The 20526-nt window shown below is 33.0% G+C and overlaps 2 protein-coding genes across 3 annotated transcripts; both read right to left on the bottom strand.

Moving 5' to 3' along the window:
• Positions 1-4501: 4501 nt before the first annotated feature.
• LOC108214329 (large ribosomal subunit protein eL27x) lies at positions 4502-5109 on the bottom strand. Its single transcript, XM_017386273.2, has one exon. It carries the CDS (start codon positions 5041-5043, stop codon positions 4636-4638), a length of 408 nt encoding a protein of 135 aa, XP_017241762.1. The 5' UTR covers positions 5044-5109; the 3' UTR covers positions 4502-4635.
• A 5000-nt stretch (positions 5110-10109) lies between these two features.
• On the bottom strand, positions 10110-19812 carry LOC108214898 (ubiquitin carboxyl-terminal hydrolase 14). 2 transcript variants are annotated; one of them, XM_064090464.1, is made up of 20 exons: positions 19566-19812; positions 18846-19017; positions 17764-17876; positions 17307-17643; positions 16839-16933; positions 16532-16665; positions 16386-16442; positions 16199-16276; positions 15342-15396; positions 15229-15264; positions 14991-15071; positions 14623-14821; positions 14456-14513; positions 14261-14383; positions 13147-13235; positions 12959-13048; positions 12367-12537; positions 12129-12253; positions 11309-11429; positions 10110-10571 (listed from the first exon to the last, which is right to left on the bottom strand). In XM_064090464.1, the coding sequence occupies exons 1-20, from the start codon at positions 19659-19661 to the stop codon at positions 10393-10395; spliced, it is 2409 nt and encodes an 802-aa protein (XP_063946534.1). In that variant the 5' UTR covers positions 19662-19812; the 3' UTR covers positions 10110-10392. The 2 variants fall into 2 exon arrangements, with proteins under 2 accessions (XP_063946534.1, XP_063946535.1); XM_064090465.1 differs by having other exon boundaries at positions 14456-14510; positions 19566-19784.
• Positions 19813-20526: the final 714 nt, after the last annotated feature.

The following is a 20526-nucleotide window of genomic DNA, read 5'->3' as shown; positions in this document are numbered from 1 at the left end:
TCCCTTGTTTCTTCATTACTTGACTCTGCCTCGAGGCTTCACGAGCGTACCTGTTCATAAGATCATCATCTGGACTCAAGCTGGTTAGATTTTCTTAACCGATTCATCTATCTTGTTTTAGGGAAAATTTAACCAATTGGATTGAGTAATGAGATGGTTGTTTTCTGATCAGACATCGGGTTTACAAAGTTCAGGCCATCAGCTGTTGCAGCATCTGCCATTCTCTGTGCTTTAGCGAAGCTGTTCCGAGATGATTCTAATGATTTTGCAACTGTTATTTTATCTAGATATCCACGACATGACGACACAATTAGAGTATGCTGAACAAATTCTGTTGAATTGCAATTTGATTATTTTTTTTTAATGGTTATAATGAGTTGTTCTCATTTTCGACAAACAGGGTGAGCTGGCTGAATGCAGGGAAATGATGCAGAGAACGTTTGGAAACAAGATGAATAACCTAGTCTATGACAGCGTTGAGACAAGTCTGAATTTGGCTTTGGGAGCCTCCACAATGCCTCCGGAATCTAGTAAAGAAAGCCTTGAGGAAGGATCGCAGAGACAGAGAAAGAAGACGGTTACTGAGGAAGCTAGTGAAGGAATTATAGGGATAGAGACGGTGTCTGAGCAATCTTCAAGTGCTGGTGATGGTCGAGGAATCCCTGTGAAACGCTCACACAGACCAGGGAAAGAGCCGATTGATGAGGAATCCAGTGAAGGATTCTGCAGACCTGTGCAAGTGCCAAAGGATGAGATAGAGGAGCTTCAGGATGATGTAGTCGATGACCGGCTGATGAATTTCGAGCTGGGATGGGATGATCAAAATCCATGCAGCCCTGGTCCTGGAAATGGAATGTGCAGTTTGTGCGATGCACTAGCCTGGTGCTGGCCAATACCCATATATTGGTTGCGCCATTCTTGGGAATGGCTGATCAATTTGCGACAACAACAAGGTGGCACACCAACCAGACAGGCGGCACAAAGACCAGGGAGGTTGCTCCATGAAGACAGCGAATCATCTCCTGAACCGTCCTATCGGATTTTAGATTTTTTCCGAAGAAATGCCAACGCTACATAAAGAAAGCTCATGTCAAAAATCAGAAAGTCATAAAGTTACCAATAACAACATGGAGTGGATAGATCATCTGATGTTTCTTGCACTTGGAGAAATTTAGACGCTACTTTTTAAGGACTCATTTCTGTAGTTTCTAGTCTTGCATAGCTTCATTCCTTTGAGCTCTGTTGATCATCACCAACTGACTTCATACCAGCTGCATACTTGTTAAAGTTCCCGGACTCTACAGTTTCATAGCTCTATCTCTTTCTCGTCTACAGTTTTTTCGTAGGGTTGTGCTCGAATATATGTTAGTAGTTAGTAGTAGTTTGCTGATTGCAGTGTTCTAAAAGTCGGCGATTAATCGGGATTAATCGCCGATTAATCGCTGTTCGGTCGGCCACCGTCTCGATTAAGCGTTAATCAGTGAAAAAATCGTTTTTTCTGAAAATCGGTCAAAATCGGGATTAATCGGAAAAAGTCGGTCAAAAATCGGTGAATTTAAAAAAATTCAAAATAAAAAGTAAAAAATTTTCAAAATTTTAAATTTAATTTTAAATAAAACAAAAAGCACAAAAATGACAAAACACAAAAATTAAAGTTGTTTTTATTACCTTTCGCTCTTTCAATATTAACTCATAAACTCTAATTACATAAATTTGCAATATCTTCTTTCACAGTCTCACATATTCAATCAAATTCAAGTTTATATATGAGATCACTGGACTTATAAGTATACAAAGGCATGTTTTGTGTTATAAGAAATCATTAATCTTTGATTTTATATGACTATAAATTTATACTATATATAATTATATTAATATATATATATATATATATATATATATATATATATATATATATATATAATTTTAAAAATAATATTAAATTGATTACGATTAATGATCCGATTAATCACTCCGATTAATCTCCGATTACCCGATTAATCGCTAGACGGTGCCTTCACCGACTAAGTCCGATTCCCGCTTTTTACAACACTGGCTGATTGGCGACATTGTTTGATAATTGCTGAAATCTTGAAACTCCGTGCCTTCTACGCTATTGTTGAAAATCCTATCACCAAAGCTATATGCCTCTTGCAATATTGTTGATTACTAGTATTGAGCAAAACTTTGAGATTCATTTTATGGGTAAATTTTCTAAATTTTGATCTCAAAACTAGGGAGCAATCCCTCATTAAGATACTAGAGCTACTTGATTTTAAACAATAACTAATCAATGTTTATTGTAACTAAATTTATCTCTCTTCACTTGAGCAAGTGACAAATTTTATAAAATTAAGCTTTCTCATTGTATTATCTTCTTTTTGCACAGTGTTTCAAGTTCAAACCGCATTCAGAATCTAACCTGGCTCAGATCATTATTGGCTCAATACGATATAGAACAGGCCGACTCCAGATTAAAAAATTTTAACCCGTTTCAGGTTCGGTTTAACCAAAACAGGACCAAGTATACTACTACTACCAGAACCGAAAAACTCACTGCTCGAGATTGTCAGCCCCGGTCCACTATATATAATCAGCCAGCCTGATTTCATATAGAAAAACGTAATTTTGTAATACTACACAGCCAAAAATATATAGAGCAATTTCTATACAGAATGACAAAAAACAAGAATAACAAATACAATCACAAACTCTTTGCACCCCTGACCCCTGTACCATCAACCCTATAGTAAGAAACTTTCACGAAAACAAAAACATTCTTATAATCAGATTGAACATCAATCACTCACATTTATAATGGGACTATTGCCTTTTAAACATTTAAATTCAATTTCTCCTGTTGACATGACTTCAATCTGCAAGTGTTAAAGTAATGCTAGAGCCAAACAGAATACAATACATTCTTTAGTTTGATTGCACAAATATAATCCCATCAATAAACAAATGTTACTCACTCTTAGAAACTCCTTACAACAAGTATACACTTGGAATGTCATATTGTTTACCCTGTGTTATTTCTTTCTTGTCACAGAAATCATCAAACTAATTACTCTAGCTTAATTGGTTCTCTCATCCAACTCTAATCTTCTTCACGTTCGTTTACAATTTCAAGAATCCAATCATAAAAAGGACTCTTTATAAACCCTTCCGGAAAAAATTAAAACTCTATATTTCTTAGACTCAGCCAGATCAATCACTCGTTATTTTATCAACTCAGACACAGGCAAAAACTTCACTACGCTTCATACATTCTTCAAAATCTCTCATATTATCCTCACCTCATTTAAATTCTAAACTCAATATAAGCAAAATTACAATTACATACAACTCACATTTATAATGGGCTATTGCCTTGTGAACATTTAAATTCAACTTTTTCCTGTGGACATGACGTCAATCTGCAAGTGTTAAAATGATGCTAGAACCAAACAGAATACAAACCACATCTGCCAAGAATTATTGTATGTATAACAATACATTCTTTAGTTTGTTTACACTGTTATTTCTTTCTTGTCATAATAATCATCAAACTAATTACTCTTACTAATTGGTTCTCTCATCCAACTCTAAACTTATTTACATTCGTTTACAATTTTCAAGAATCCAATCATTAAAAAAAAAAACCTTCACCATAATTTTTACTCTAGCCAATGTATTCTTTACATTCCCTTCATTCCCTTCGGAAAAAATTAAAACTCTAGACTCATCCAGAACCAATCACTCGTTATTTTATTATCAACTCAGACACAAGCAAAATCATCAAAATACCTGATACATTATTCAAAATCTCACATATTATCCTCACCTTATTTCAATTCTAAACTCAATGCAGGCAAAATTACAATCACATACAACTGATCATTAATATAACTTGCCAAACAAGTGGAGCATTAATAACAGACAACTAACGAAAACGAATGCTACGAATTACCTGTACCAACAAAGAATAGAGGGTGGCTGCTAACACCTAATCAAAGTCCAAACATATTTAATATATACCTCTAATTCATTTTCACATAATACCTGTCAAATGTCCCTAATACAACAGATCGACCTACCCAATCACAACTAGCTACATTTTAACAACAGCAACTAATACATTATTATGCATTTAAATAGAAAACAAATCATTCCATACCAAAAACTGATCAATAATATAACATGCCAAACAAGTCTAGCATTCACAACAGACGACTAACAAAAACGAAAGCCACCAATTACCTATACCAAGAAAGAGTAGAGGGGGGCTGCAAACACCTAATCAAAGTCCACACATATTTAAACTATACCTCTAATTTATTTTCACATAATCCCTGTCAAATGTCCCTAATACAACAGATCCACCTCCCCTATCACAATTAGCTATATTTAACACCAGCAACTAATACAATATTATGCATTCAAATAGAAGAACAAAATCATTCCATACCAAAAACACATATATAATTTAATCGTGAACCAATTCCGCATTTCTAATAAGTAATCAAAAACATAGATATATTAGCATATCTTACGAAACGAATCCAAAACTCCAATAACATTTCAATCCAAACATTACGCAGCATCATCCAATAGAACTTAAAATCCAGCACGAAACAAAACAGAAATTGAAATTTAAAACCTAAGCTTAGTAAAGAACCAGCGGTTTTTCCCGGTCTTGAACCTCTCCTCGAGCTTGGCCTTGGTGGCCTTGGCTGCAGTCACCTTCTTATCCCTCGACTGCAGACAATCCGCCGTCACCACATCCTTCAGATCCACGTCCAGAGTGTACCTCGTCGGCATGATGTGATTGTAGTTCACCAGCTTGATGAAAGCCTTCACGCGCGACTTTTTCGCCGTCTTTTTCGCGGAGTCCTTGCGGATGACCTTCTTGGGGTACTTTGAGATGCCGGCGACAAGGCAGTGGCCGTAGGGGCGGTCACGAGTGCCTTCGTCGAAGGCGCGGATGATGACGGCTTTACGGCCGGCGAAACGGCCATTGAGGACGATGACGGCTTTGTTGGGCTTGAGAAACTTCACCATTTTGGGGGTTTGTTAGCGCCGCTCACTCTCTCTGTTTTGTGGCTCTCTAAACCCTAGAAAATGGTTAGTGTAATATATATAGGGTGGGGCTTGGTAACGATTTTGATTTATTTTGGGCTTTGTATTGGGCTGGACATTTTTTACTAAGTACCAACTATAGATTTTGATTCGATTTTGTTAAAGTCTCGAGGTTAAAAGTCGATCAAGGTTTTATTATTATTTTAAAAAAAATTATACTCGATAACTTGTAAATATAAAAAAAAAATTGAATCTTAACACTTATTTCAACTTTTCACCGGTAATTTTCACTTCTTTTAAGCGGTAGAACTAACCTGTAAGAGCATCTCCAACGCACGTCGCCTGTTAGCTTTAAAATCTATGTGTCAGCACATAAACCTAATATGTAAAAAAAACATCACTCCAACGCAGAGGCCTGTTAGCAATATTTTTAGATGCCGAAAATTAAGCACGCTACATTTGCTGAACCAAAGTCTGTCATCTATATCATATCCACGCCATTTTTTTTAAAATTTAACTCAAAAAAATTTAAACTTGCTCCAACCTATATGTCTATATTATATTATATATGTATTATAATATTATAATTCTATTATATATATTTGTATAACTTTTTAATTTTATAATTTAATCTAATGTATTGTTAAGTGTAAAAATATTTATAACAAATAAATAATATAATAAAAATAATATAATAAAACTAATATAATAACTTATATAGTTATTTAACGTTAATTATGAATTTTTAACAAAGAAAATTAGTAAATGTTTTACATGATACAAGTAATTTTTGTTAATTAGTTTTTTTAAGTTTTTATTATTATAATAGTATCAGTATATATGTTTTTATTAGTTATATTTTTTATTTTCATCTGTATTAAATAAAAAATTAATTAACTTCTTATTTTAATTCTTTCAAACCCGTTTTATCAAAAGATAATTAGCTTAAAATCTTTAACACTAACTTTTATTCTTACCCTTCTAAATTTTATTTTATTTTTATTTAAAGCATATAACATTCTACCTAAATCATTTTTATAATATTTAAATTGAAATATTTAAGGTATTATTATTATTATTGCAAGTATAGATGTATTATTTATTTTTTTTACAAATAATATTGTTATGTGAAAATGTTACTTTATTTTCAATCAAATTTTTTAAAATTATAATATAATAATATAAAAATGTTAAATATTATAATTGATCATTATCTATTAAAGATATTATTATTTTTTCAATAACATAGAATAAAAACTAAATAAATTATTTTATTGTATATTTATAATTAACATTTAAAATAATATTTTGAATATAACTAATGGTTTTAGCTAATACCCATTGGAGCAAAATTCTTTACAAGCTCAAATTTTTTTTAGCTGATGATGTTTTTAGCTAACAGTTTCATCTTTAGCGTTGGAGATGCTCTAAGTGCTTGTTTGGTTGAATGGGGGAAGTAAGTTACCTAAGAGCATCTCCAACCCTGTGCATCTGTTAGCTATATTATCTAGCTGGCATGCTATATACCTAATAACTCCAAAAATGGGTCACTCCAACGGGCTCACCTGTTAGGTATTTTTTTACCTACCGCAAAACAAATACGTTACATTTGCTGAATGAAGGGACGTCATCTATATTACATCCACGTCAGCTTCCTCACAAACTTATACATAAATTCTTATATTTAATAATTATATTAAGTATATTACTAGTTTAGTTTTATATTTAAATTTTATTTTAAATTTAAATGTGTATTTTAATAAATTTAGTTATTAAGTTAATAAAGTAAATATAATTATAACCTTTTGAAGTTATAAGAAAAATATTATATATATATATATATATATATATATATATATATTTAGATACAATATATATTTCTCATTTTTAAAATTTACATCAATTTTGAGCTATATGAAAATGTATTTTTTTTATATGAAATTAATTTTATATGTTAACTTATCTAAAAAATAAAAAAGTTTATTTCAAAACAAGAATAAAAGGTGAAAACATATAAGTCGGTCATATAATATTATTTTATTTATCATAATTAAATATATATTTGTATTAAAAAATTAGCGTAAAATTTACACCACGTGTACACACTTGTTGGTACCTAATTTTTAAATTTATAAAATTAAAATAAAATTTTAATTAATTAAATAACATATATTCTTGTATAAAAGCTTCACTTGATTAAATTCAGAAAATAATTTATTTATTAATTTTATTTACAATACATAACTACTATGTGAAATTTAGCTATTAAAATATGAAAATAGTCAAATAATAGATTTTTAAATGATAATATCATTTCAATTAATTAGAATAAATTCAGAAAATAATTTATTTATTATATTTATATAAAATATTTATTTAACTGTATTTATAAGAAAGTCATTCAAGAAACTTATTCACAATAAGTAATTATTATTTAAAAATATAATTATTAGAATGTGAAAATAACAAAATTTTAAAATATAGCTAACCATTATAACTAACACCGCTGGAGCAAAAAGCTTACAGGTTCAGCAAATTTTTACCTAATCATTTATATTTACATTTTTAGCTAACAGTTATAGCTATTTCCCTTGGAGATGCTCTAAGAAAGTTATACTTCCCCTCCACTGAAACTATATGGGAAGTCCAGCAAACTTGTTTGGTTGACAGAAAGGGCATTTTGTACTTCCTCCATCATATTTTTTTAACTAAATTATAAATTTATTATTTAACACATTTTAAATAATTATTGTATCCTTTTGTTTATTACAAAATTCTCTATATTCCTCCTTTTATTATAATATTTGTCTACGACATATTTTATATAAAAATTTGTATATAAAAATATTAAACAAACTAATTATTTAAACTTATTCCTCACTCTACATTAGATTATATTTATAAAGTTCTGACAAAAATATTATTAACACGTTTTAATTTTCTCAACATTTTTTTGTTAAACTAAAAAAACATATTCTATATTTTTATAGGGCGAAGAAGTATAATTCAACAATAATATTCTCAGTTAAACATAATAATAATAATAATAAATTAAATCTAGTTAACTAATTATTATTATTATTATGCATAAACATAATAATTTATCAGGATATAATAAATAATAATAATAATAAATATAATAATAAATTATTATTATTATTATTATTATTATTATTATTATTATTATTATTATTGTGTGTAAGCATAATAATATATTAGGATATAATATAAATATAATAATTAAAATTTAACTAATTATAATTATTAAATATATTACTTTATTATTTTAATATAGGATATGTATTTTTACTTGTATATTACATATAAATTAAATCTAAGTGAATGCAGGAAATGTGACTTACCAAGGGGGGAGTGGGTAAGTTACTTCCTGTATAATGTAGGTATTAGAACTTCCTGATGAACTGTATTTCACGTGTATTTGGTAAACCAAACAATAAGGTAGGTCATCACTTCCCAAGTATTTTGAATAGCTGCATAAATTCCTGTCAACCAAACGACCTCTAAGTATTCTCACGAATATAAGTAGAGCAAACCGAGAAAAATAAAAAAGGAAAATAAATTGATACGTCCCTGAATTATTCCATTTTTATTCAATAGGTTCTTGAACAAAAGATTCTCCAAACCGGGTCCTTTAACTTTTCCAATTGTTTGTATCAGGTCCTTACTTTAAGTAGATTCTAACAGACGTTAGATACTTGTTGAAGTGGCGACGCATCTTGCTGACATGGCGACACATCACCGGCTAATTGGACATACATTTGAAAAAAGAAGAAAATAAACTGAAATTAAAATCAAAAAACAAATCACATGCCTTGTACGTGAGTTTCCAACCGTGTTTATATCCCCAGAACACCAGCAACCTCTGCCCTGTGCCGGAACACCAGCAACTTCTCCATCCTCCTTTCTCCACCAGAACTACAGCAGCGGCCGCCGCCATGCACCACTCGTTAGCCCCTACTTTTGAACCACAACTCCTTATCCTTCCATCTCTTCCTTATCCCTCCATCTCTTCCCATCCTTTCCTCCGCCTGATCTATACATCCCAGTCCCTGCCACGTGATGAATGTACCGGATGATTTCAGCCTCCATATCTCTGAATAGAATAGATGGCGTGAATGTTTGTGATGATAGTAGTATATGATAGATGTAGTGTAGTGCGTGAGTAATATGTAATAAAAGCTGCCCAATCTAATTTACTAAACAAGAACCCTAATTCCTTTTTATGGAATCTTAAATTATGTTTGTGAACCGAAAGAAATGAGTGAATCGAGTGCATCTAGAGATATAAACATTTGTTTTTTTAATTTTAGTTTAATTTCATTTTTCTTTTAATATATATACAATCAGCTGATGATGTGTCGCCACATCAGTAAGATTCTAACGTCCGTTAGAATCTACTTAGCGAAAGGACATGATACAAACAATTGGAAAAATTAAAGAACCCGATTTGCGAAATCTTTTGTTCAGGGACCTATTGAATAAAAATGGGATAGTTCAGGGACGTATCAATTTATTTTCCCAAACAGAAAAGATCATACAATTTTCTGTTCATCCTTCGAACATCCTTCAGATGATTAAGGAAAAACAATCATACACAAATTATCTATAATCCTCAAGTCATCATACAATTTTCTGTTCATCTTGAAACACACACCCTTCGGATGAAAAAAGAAAAACAATTATACACAAATTATCGATAATTCTTACGTCTTCAAAAAGTGAGTTTCCGTAAGAGACTGAATTTGAAAGTTAATAATTTACTTGCTAGCTCCGATTCTCCCCTTGGGCGTTCTTTTACTGCTTTCTATGCGGCTTTTAATTTATTTACTTTCTAAAGTACAGTTTACTTCCTCCCACACATAATAGGCTCATATTCGCGTTTCCTCTTTTTCCTGAAAACAGAACCCAGGGAGGTCATGTTTAGTAAATACAGTATACACAATTTCCCAATTCTCATCAACCGGTACACTCGATAACTCTAGTTCAATTTCATGAAATAAATTCTCCAAGTTGATTTACCCAAAAGATGATCACATAAGCATGCATAATTTTGCATATCAATATTCGCACATGTACGATGTACCCACATGTACAGAGAGCTACTTAAAAATGCCGCTGAAAGAGTATGATACAAAGTTCTATGTCACTAAGTTTAAATCAAACAGCAGACTAGTATGCGTACCCCATACCAGATGACATTACAAGACGCTTTTACAAATGATTTTAGCAAACACGGTTGCTACACGAACTTGCTTCTTTGTGAACTCTTGAGCTAAGGATTTTTTTTTTTTACTTTCTACCTTTCAAAATCTAAGAAACAATTCTCTCATAAAAATACAAGTACCCCATGTCTTTTGGAGGATCTTTGGAAGCCCCAACTTTTGCATCGTTATATATCACCCACCTTCCGTCTTTGTAAATGTGAGCAACATAATGGCCACAATGGGTAGAAGTACCAATGTGGCTCACCAGTCCAATTAGTCTGTACTCTGCAATACCACATCAACCAAGACTAACGTTAAGAAAAGGGTGAAGAGAAAATTAGTAATTAGGTTGAAAATTTTCAACGCAGAGGACGCTGAAACTAAACATAAAATGCATCTTCTTTTTTACAACGAAAACATAGATCCAGTTTTTATCAGTCTGTACAATACAATACACATGCAGATACACATATACTTGTATAACTAATAGTCCAAATAAACTCCTGACAAAAAAAAGTCCAAATAAACAAATTTCTCCCAAACTTCTGGTAAAGAGCAAAATAAATGATAGAAGTAACAAATGTCGACTACCAACAGTACTGATTACAAGCTCCTTGAGCAACCAAAGAAACATGTCTAATCTTTTATGGTCAAAGCCATAAAGATTGAAAAAGTTAGATTGGGAATTAGCAAAGTTAGGATGATTTGGATTAGCCATTACAATATTCACAAATATAAGAAGTTTGCAGCCCATCTAAGTTGAGCACAAAGTATATGTGGGGTATTATCATGCTCTCACAATCACAAAACAGCCTCCAGTTACTAGACTTATTATTATCATTTATAATTAAAGGTTAATATATATATGTGTGTGTGTGTGCGCGCGCGTGTAAAAAGCCATACTACAGTGTACAGAAGCCATAAAGATTATGTTCCCCGAATAGTACTTGGCTTGCAAGTGCAATACTGCAATACATATCCGTGAGTGCAACAATCAGAATAAGAAGGGATGAGAAACTAACTTCCTCCACCATCAGGCAAAGAAGCATCAACACTTGTTGTGCTTGATGTAGCATCCATGTCAGATGCACCAGTAGAATTATTACTAAATATCCAGTCAGTTGCTTTCTCAATGTCACCACCCTGTGAGGGAAAAAGACAAGGACATCAAATTTAACACACTATTAAAACAAAGTTACATACACAACTTCAATTTATGTTACACATATAGGAAGCAGATAGCAGGGACTTGCATAGCCTGCTAAAAAGACATTGTTTATAATTTGATAATAAATAAGTGTACAAGTAGAATCTTCGAAGCAATCATAATAATTAACTTGTTTCTTACTCCCTCCATCCCAAATTAGATGGCCCCGTTGACTTTGGGCACACAATTTAAGGTTCATTGACCGCATAGATACGTGACTTATTTTTAAAATTTTATTTTTGCAAATAAAAATTAAAATATGAAATTTTCATTTACAAAAGAAAAAATAAAAAAATAAATTTCGGAAGTAGACGGTCAATGCACCTAAAGTTACGTGCCCAAAGTCAACGGGGACATCTAATTTGGGATGGAGGTAGTATAGCATAAGAAAACTAAGTATCATGGATACATATGTGTATGTTATGTGCAGAGAGAAGTCTAACTGTAACACTTTCAAGTAAGAAGGTAGAGAAAGGAGGGCTTTCTTGTGATACCAGAACATAAACCCATTCATTGTTACACGAAGCAAAAGAATAACTTCGTGAATGAATAATAATCACGGGGGTCATCAAAGTAACACTTCTGAGTATTGTCAATTAGCTACAAAAATGGCCTGTTAATACAAAAGAGCTTACAGTTGCTTTAAGTGCCTTCCGAGCAAGTACTTCTGTAAAGCCAAATGTAACTAGAGTATCAATCTTTGACTGATCAATAAAAACCTCATCTCTTTGACTACCTTGTGAAAGTGGAGCGTCAATATCTGGTGAAAAAAGGAACTTGCGTTAAATATCTTCTCACAGCCAACATTAACTTGCAATAGACTAAGAGCCTTGGCTAACACATTTAGGGAAAAAAAAAGCTCAAGGAAGACACCTGGATCATCCATATGTGAAAGTAACCAATTCATTGCCTCTTCAACTCCAGCATTTGATGTATTAATGGCAGCCTTTTGACAGTGCAAGTAATTAAATCCCATGGCCACAAGCTGTGAAACAATGTCTTCATTTGGTAAGATTTTCGGCACTTCTACTTCATGATCACCAACTGCACAGACATATAACTTTCAAATATGTGTGCGTGTATATATACGTGATAAAACTTAAGGACAAAACTATCAAAAAGGTTAAGAAATAAGAAGCATGCAAGATTTATGCCAAGACAAGATATAATGATGCAAGAAAGGTAGCTTAATTGAAAGCCAAAAACACGATATATTCTCGAACATAACTACGACAAAGAACTCACAGACCTCGATGTTAATGCAGATCTATTCTATTTTAAAAAAGCTTAGAAGATTTAACATGCTGATAATAATAGTTACAATATCTAGAACATAATTACACAACCAACAAAACACATCTGTAACATAGACTAATAAGAATGACCCCCACCCTGCACCACTATAAAAAAAAATTAATCATTTTACCGGGTTAACTAAGTATAAATGTTATAGTGTAGCACATACCATCTTCAGGTAATAGCTCTTCCCCTGGCTGAAGACCCCTACTGCGCATAAAGCTGATGTCTAGTGTGTCTGGAACCTCTATGTAAACATCTACATGGCCAACCGAAAAGAGCAGGTACTATCAGTCATCGGTGTTCAGTAAAGTGGTAAAGGTGAAAAGGCAAAATTCAAAAATACAAGAATTTTACCAAGCTTTTTTGGCACCCAGCCTGCCTCCATGACAAATTTTCGCATATGCAGCACCAAATAATCAGGGAAAGAAGTGAGACCTGCAGTTCTGCAGGAAGAACAGAGGATATATAAATGTCAGAATTGGAAAGAAGATCCAGAAATTCAGAACATTTACTCAAAAAGAGGGGTACTTTATTATTATCACGTCTAGTATTTGTTTCAACAACAAGCTAGCTGGAATTTCAAGAATTCAGAGGTTTCAGTACCTCTGTTGAAACTTCCGCACATTATTACAGTGTAATTAGTTGGCACGGGATTAAGTGTACTTACAAACCTAAATTATTGATAACAAAATGTATCATACCAGATGAAAGAGATAATACTAGATGCTTACAATGTATAAGATTAAGTGTAAAACCAGATGATGTAATTTGCAAATAGAGTACACCGGTGGGAGGGGAGCAAGAAACAAAATCTACACGTCATCTAGCATAAGTAGCAGCTTTGCCACCATAAAGCCAGACTTAGTTCTCTAGATTTCCACTTAAAGGTATATATACGATCATACATATTTTAGTTCTGAGTAGTGCTGGTGCCCCAAAAAATTTCCTACAAGACATGGCACTGACATATGTCTGCTTTTAATTTGTGGGCGCATTTGAATGCACAAGGGTCCCATATTATTATTAAGGAAGTTGCTGGGAAAAAAAATTGGGACAACTTTTGGGGTCTCCAGCAATTTCCTTTAGTTTTATGTAACCTTGTGCTTGATGAGGCATGCAACTCGCATAGGCTCGATGCTCAATGCAGGTCTTGTGTGACATTACTAGTACTAGTCGAAATCTATCCCATATTTGTGTTGTTAAATCCTTGCAGTAGAAAACTTACCCCTTCACATTTCCCTCCCATCATCCACAATGATTACTATATGCAGATATTTCCCATATCGCCTAAGATACTTATCCTTATATATCTAAACCATATAATAAATTAGGAATTCAAACTTTTTATAATATATAATTAAAGGGCATACAGACATTAGAAATTGTTAATGATTCTCCAACGAAAATATGAATCCTAGCACATTGAAATAAGTAACTCTAAAATGAAATATTGTACTAGAGCGCTTACTTCAATGCAGTTGTCTTAGCTTTCAAAGCAGTGCTATAAAACTCATGCACCTCTTCTTCAGAAGAAAAATTCTGCAAACAGTCCTCTAAACGAACCCGTGGCCGAACAATTTCATCTGGAGACCTGGGACGGCTAAAAACATCAGAAATTGGTAACATTTTAAGCAAAAATGTTAAATCAAAATTAAGAACTTACAATTCCTTCTCTTCTACACCTCTGGCTGTCTTCAATTTGTGGAAGTCATCTACTTCTTCTACATTTTAAACCACAAAAGGATATTAGTAATTCAACTGAACACACACACACACACACACACACACACTCTATATATATATCATATTATTAATAAAAACAAAACCTACTTCTGTTGATAGCTCTGTCCAGTGGAATATTGAGAGAGAGAATATAGTCTTGTCTGCTATTGTAAGCAACCTTCCCAGATGGACATTGAAGTCTCTCTTCAATACCAAATTTAAAGCACCTTGAAGGATCCAATTGAGGGTTGCTAGCATTTAGTCGTTCAACTTGGTCAATGAAATGTAGGAAGAACTCCAAGGCATCCTAAAAAATATTGTATTCTTAATTACTTATTCAATACATTACCTCAATGATAACCAGATAAACAAAAAAAACGTACAATAATACGATTAAATTAAATGAAATTGTTGAATCCACTTCAACAGAACCTGGAAAGAGATAGATTATGGTTCATGTATGGTGTCAAACATACTTGTTGTCTCATAGTGGAGAATTCAGGGTGGCTTGAAGCAATCACGGCTTTAAACATGCGTGGAGGGATGCCCTCCTGTTTCTGGAAGATTGAGCATGAACAAAGTAATTAGAAATATTACTCAATCATCCAAACAAACTAAAAAGGTATTTAGATATTTATCAGTGAAAGCCATTAACATGATACTAACAGTCATCAGTGACTAAGGCTAAATGTTTATTCACTAAGCTGTACTTACAGTAGAATTTGCAGCAGAATCTGCATTTCCGTCTTTCTGCATGTTCAAAATTCAATCACCATTGAGACACTTACAACCACAAAATGAGATAAGATATTTTGAACATGACATACCTCCTGAACTGGGACCGAATATTTTCCGGAAAGCAAGCCATGAGCAAGCTTTGTTCTGCAAAACAAATTAAGTCAATATGTTTCACACTCCAGGTATGTCATTGTCTAAGATATATATGACGACGAAAAATTGATTATATCACACTTTAGAAGAACATAACATTGTCTAAGACACACAGTTTCAGCCTTCCAGGTCTAATTTCTCTCAAGTCAACGATACACAACTTGCTATCATAAAGAATAAAAACTCGGATTCTTGTTGGTGCGTTTTGAGATTTGTTGGTTATAATTGCTGGCAATCTAATATAATGACTAGTATTTGGTCGACCCCTATCTTCTCAAATGTAAGTACTGCTTCTCACTACCAGAGCGTAAGCAGCACAACTAGAACTTAGCTTGGTTTATTCATAAAAGCATAGTTTCCTAAATAAGTACTTATAACCACCAATCCCCGCGTTCTGCTGAACTTTGGGCTTAAGAGAGCGAAGATGGCAGTACAGTAGCAGACCTCCATTGTCACCCTTTCGATATCTCAATACTCCGCGTATTTCGGTATTTATGTCATAGAGTCTTCCTTCTGGGGTTTTTATTGTTGGGGTGTCAAACCATCGTCACCCTTTCAATGAAGTTTAACTCCTCATTGTTTAACCGTCAAAAGATTCAATTAAATTCAAGCACCATCCCCTTTATACAATTGATACATATGTTGACTGTACTGCCAAAAAAGTTATGTTACAAGACCAACTGCATTCAATTAAACATTTTTTAAAAGTTCTTTAGAAATGTAATTCCATACAAAATAGTTCAAACTGAGAAGCAATTGCATAAGACACTACACGATAGAAAATAAAACTTACAACTGCATATTTAAGTCTACAGTCGGATCGGCAGGAGCAGCATTAAAGGCCGATTTTAAATTTTGATCAAAAAAATATCTACAAAAAGAAGATGACAAGTGTCAGACATGAAAAAGAACAAGTATATGATAACAATCTGCAAATGAATCTTGTAAACCCTTTCACATTCTTCAGCTACATTACCCACCTTGAACAGAAGAAACGAGTAGAGAATATTATTTGCATGGTGGAAGCCAGGTAGCAACTGCAAGGAAGTAAAATCAATATATAGTGGTAGAAAAACAGGAGGAACACTATTCTTATCCTAAAGCTCTAAATAGTGACCAGCATTACCTATTCCCAAGATTGAGAAGCCCTGTGTAACCTGGTCCAAATAGTGGTTCGACTTCCTGTCCACTTTCTTGAATCCGGTTCCAGTCGAAGTTTGTGTTTTGATCAAGTTCCCTCTCAGCAGTAGTCATTTCAGTCTTTGTAGTCCAAAAAGATTATACGATTCAGAACAGATCAAAACAGTAAATAATGCAAGGATGATAAAAGATGGGGGAAAAAAACCATCACAGAAATTTTTTTGAATGTAGCATAAGATGCAATGTCTTGGTAAGTTCAATCTGAAAATTTTCAAATATACGGCATAACTAACCTTTTGCAAGGATGAAAAATCAATACCAAAGAAAGCTAAATGCTGCGCTAGAAGTGGGTCTAAAACACTGTCATCTTCCGGATAACAGAAAACGTCTGAGCTGCCAAAATATTTCATTCATGATTATATTTGAATCGGGTCTAATCACCAAAAAACAGAAACCGACATTTAAACAAGACCATCAGAAGCCAACTCAGTTATAAAACTAGGATATTTAAAGACTAGAGCAAACAGAAATAATAATAATACATGTAATTCATTAAATAAGATGTATTTCAGGCAACAGATGATAATAAATACTGGTAAGAAAAACAAGAGCATGCAATTCAAATATCGTTAAATGTAGAAACAGCCAGTTTTTCCAAGTAAGGTGCATTGAAATAAATTGTCCTCTGAAATTATGTAAAACTGTCTGGCAAAAAATATAAATACACTATATCTTCTCTAACAGAAACAAGCTGGTGATACCTGCTCCTTCCAGATCAGAAGTTATAGTCCCAAGCTTCACAGCAAGAGGATAGCCAGTTTCTTTATAATGCTCAACAGCATGGTTGTTACCCCCACTTCCGTCCCAATTTTTCCGGCCACATAGGATCATCCCATCGGTTAAATTTAACCAAAGATTTTCAGTCTTGTCGCATTTGGCACATTTCCATCCAGATGGAGGAATAATTACACCACTGTTAATTTGTTGGAGAGTCAGCGCATGTTCACTAATAAGCTTCTTATCAGCTGTCCATGATGCAACCTGTTCTTTCCTTTCAGCACCCTCAGCCCTAACAACAGCGTCAACAGCCAACCTTACCTGCTTATCATAAAGAGAGTTTTAACAATGTCAAAATAGCTGAGCATTGTACCATTCGTATTCTCTTCTCTGATTGTTTATTTTCTAATAACTAAATAATTGACAACAATGAAAGTTTACCTTCTCAGGCAAGTCGACTGAAGGATAAGGTATATTTGCATAATCTGGCAAGATAACTATACAGTATTCTTCTTCATATTCAACTTCATTGTTGTCAAATCCTCCATCCACGCCTATAAACAGACAATAAGATATCTTTAACCTATTACTATTTACTATTGTACAATTAACAATAGATGTTTAGATTACAAGACACTACTACCTCTCACAAAACGACCCCATATTGACTAGTTAAAATTTCCAAATTCCTAGAAATATATGTTAATTAACATAATTATTAATATTGGTAATTTATTAATACTACTTGCAAACAGAATTTTACTACTCCTTCTATGTAACCTGCCGCCGCATATGTAGAAAAAGAGGGAGCCTGAAGGTAGTTCAGACTTCAGATATTACTGAATCACATAAATCTTGCATGATTCAACCACGGAGTGAGTTGAAGTATTTGACAGAGTTAACATGACATTTCTAGTGGAACAGAGACAGTAGATCTTCAATATAGGTGATATACTGATATATCATCCTGATGTACACAAAGCAACAAGACCGTACTACCCGCAGCAATAAATTAGTCTTGTATTAAAATGTTTATTATGTTAGAATAGCTGCACAAAGGCAGATAACAATAAATGGTGCAGTGACCGAGAATGTTTTATCCTTAAATATATTGCATGGACTTAAAGTAATGTTAACATGTGAAATTGTTTTGCACTGAACAACTGCATGTTTGCATCTGTGACCAAGTAAGACACAAGATGAAGACATAATATTACTCGAGGGAAACCTCCACCCCCCCCCCCCCCCCCCCTCACACAGCATATTTTAACCTCAATAAGTAGGTACATATAATCTATGCAGTTAGTGACATATCAAATCATGTCCTATTTTTACTTAATAGTTATCTTTAAGCTTAATATGGATTTATCTTTGACTTGTTCTTTTGCAAGATGCTGAATATATGTTGAACTAGAGTTTTACTTCTTTCACGGTTTCGCCTTCTCCAAAACTCACCAAAGAGCACAACGCTGATTGGTTATCAAGTATTAAAACATGGCAAGAATCCATATAAGCTCAAATACCTATTGCCAGAAGAGTTGGCTTCTTCAGAGGTCTATCTTCAGGATCCGGCTTCTTTTTCTGCTTTATATGCAGATATACCGGGTTTCCAGTTTTCTCATAGTTCCACTCAACACAATCTTTTCCAAAAGCAAGAAACGAATTCATGTCAACAAATAACCCTCCTTCCGATTTCTGAAAACATCACAACACAAGGGACATCATTAGATCATAAGCAGCAAATTAACCACACTTGAAACCCCAACTCTTTGCCGAACTGCTCATAAATTAGAAAATAAAAACTTAAGCAACAAATTCAGTAACGCCGTATTCTGAAATTCACATAATCGTTAAAACCTTCCGGAACTTGTATTTAACATATATCTCGCACAAATCATAACACGTATTTCTATCTCTCTAACAATGGTGCTACCAGTCTACCACAACTGTGTGTTTATGCATTTAGTACCAAAATCCCGATACGTACACAAGTACATGTACAAACACAATTATAAAAGCATCAACGAAATAAGTATAACATACAGTCGGCACAGACTAAACTAATTCGAGTAGAATAATCGAGTAAATCGAATTACATAGCTTAAAATCTTACATACATCGACAATTAAGCAAGCAAAATACATAGCGGGGACATCTAATATGTTAATTAAGTTGAATTTACAACTCCACAAACATACAAGTAATTAATAAGATTGAAAAAAAGGGAGGGGTAAAAGCAGTACCGGAGAATCGAAAGTGATGCAGCATTCGTGTTTGTAGACCCGATGTGTAGGGTCCGGAATTCTGACCCGGTTGAGATTTGATCGGAGAAGCTCCATTAGTGTCAGTGGGTTTCTAGGGTTTTCAGGGTGTTTTCAGAGACAAATACCAAATGAGGGAGGAGTTGGGACTGTTGATGAAAAAATAAATAAAGAGAAACCGGCTTTTCTTTATATAAATTGCGTCAAGGAATGGGTTTCTGCGTGTATTCTTTGCCCTAACCAGCGGGTTTTGTTTTATTGGGGCCGTTTGGCTCCACTTAAAAAAATTGATTTATTACTTAAAGTTGGTTTGGATTTATAATCTATCATGTTTGGATACAGTGACTATAAGTTATTTAAGTGTTTGGATAATTTAACTTATAAGTTGAGTTTTAGTAATTTTGTAATATAATAATTTGTTTCTTTTAAAAAGTAAATTATAATAATATAAGATCTTTTATTATTAATACATGACAATTACAAAAATAGAAGAGTATATAAAAATTTTAAACTTTGCACTAAAAAAAAATTAATAAATACAGATAATACACATTCTCAAAAAAAAAACTACAGATAATACAAGAAAAAAAGGTACTCCCTCCGTCCCTTTTTAGTTGTCACATTTGGCTTTTTTCGGGTCAAATTGACCAAAGTTTAACTGAAATTTATTAATATTTTATCAATTGATAAAATAAAAAAAAATATATCATCATTAATAACTTTTAATCTACTTTAAGATGTAATTTTCAGTTTTTTAAAATAATAAAAAAGTGACATAATTTTTGGTCAAAATTAGTCAAATTGACCGAAACGACCGAATACTCACCCTAAAATATGGAATGTTGAGATATGGGCAGTTTGTGAATTGTGATCATACCAGAACAAAATTATTAACTATCCTTGGCACACTGTAACACTTCAGTAAGCAGCTTTGTCATTGGAA

Source organism: Daucus carota, chromosome 3, assembly GCF_001625215.2.
Source record: "Daucus carota subsp. sativus chromosome 3, DH1 v3.0, whole genome shotgun sequence".
NCBI lineage: Eukaryota > Viridiplantae > Streptophyta > Magnoliopsida > Apiales > Apiaceae > Daucus > Daucus carota.
The sequence above is the reverse complement of the archived record's forward strand: the minus strand, read 5'-3'. Positions and strand labels throughout refer to the sequence as shown.

Coding starts and splice junctions, on each gene's coding strand:
- LOC108214329 (XM_017386273.2), bottom strand. CDS start 5,043: ATGGTGAAGTTTCTCAAGCCCAACAAAGCCGTCATCGTCCTCAATGGC.
- LOC108214898 (XM_064090464.1), bottom strand. CDS start 19,661: ATGGAGCTTCTCCGATCAAATCTCAACCGGGTCAGAATTCCGGACCCT. Junction 16,934..17,306: donor TTCTGATCTGGAAGGAGCAG/GTATCACCAGCT, acceptor TTGGCAGCTCAG/ACGTTTTCTGTTATCCGGAA. Junction 14,384..14,455: donor GGTGTAGAAGAGAAGGAATT/GTAAGTTCTTAA, acceptor TAGCCGTCCCAG/GTCTCCAGATGAAATTGTTC.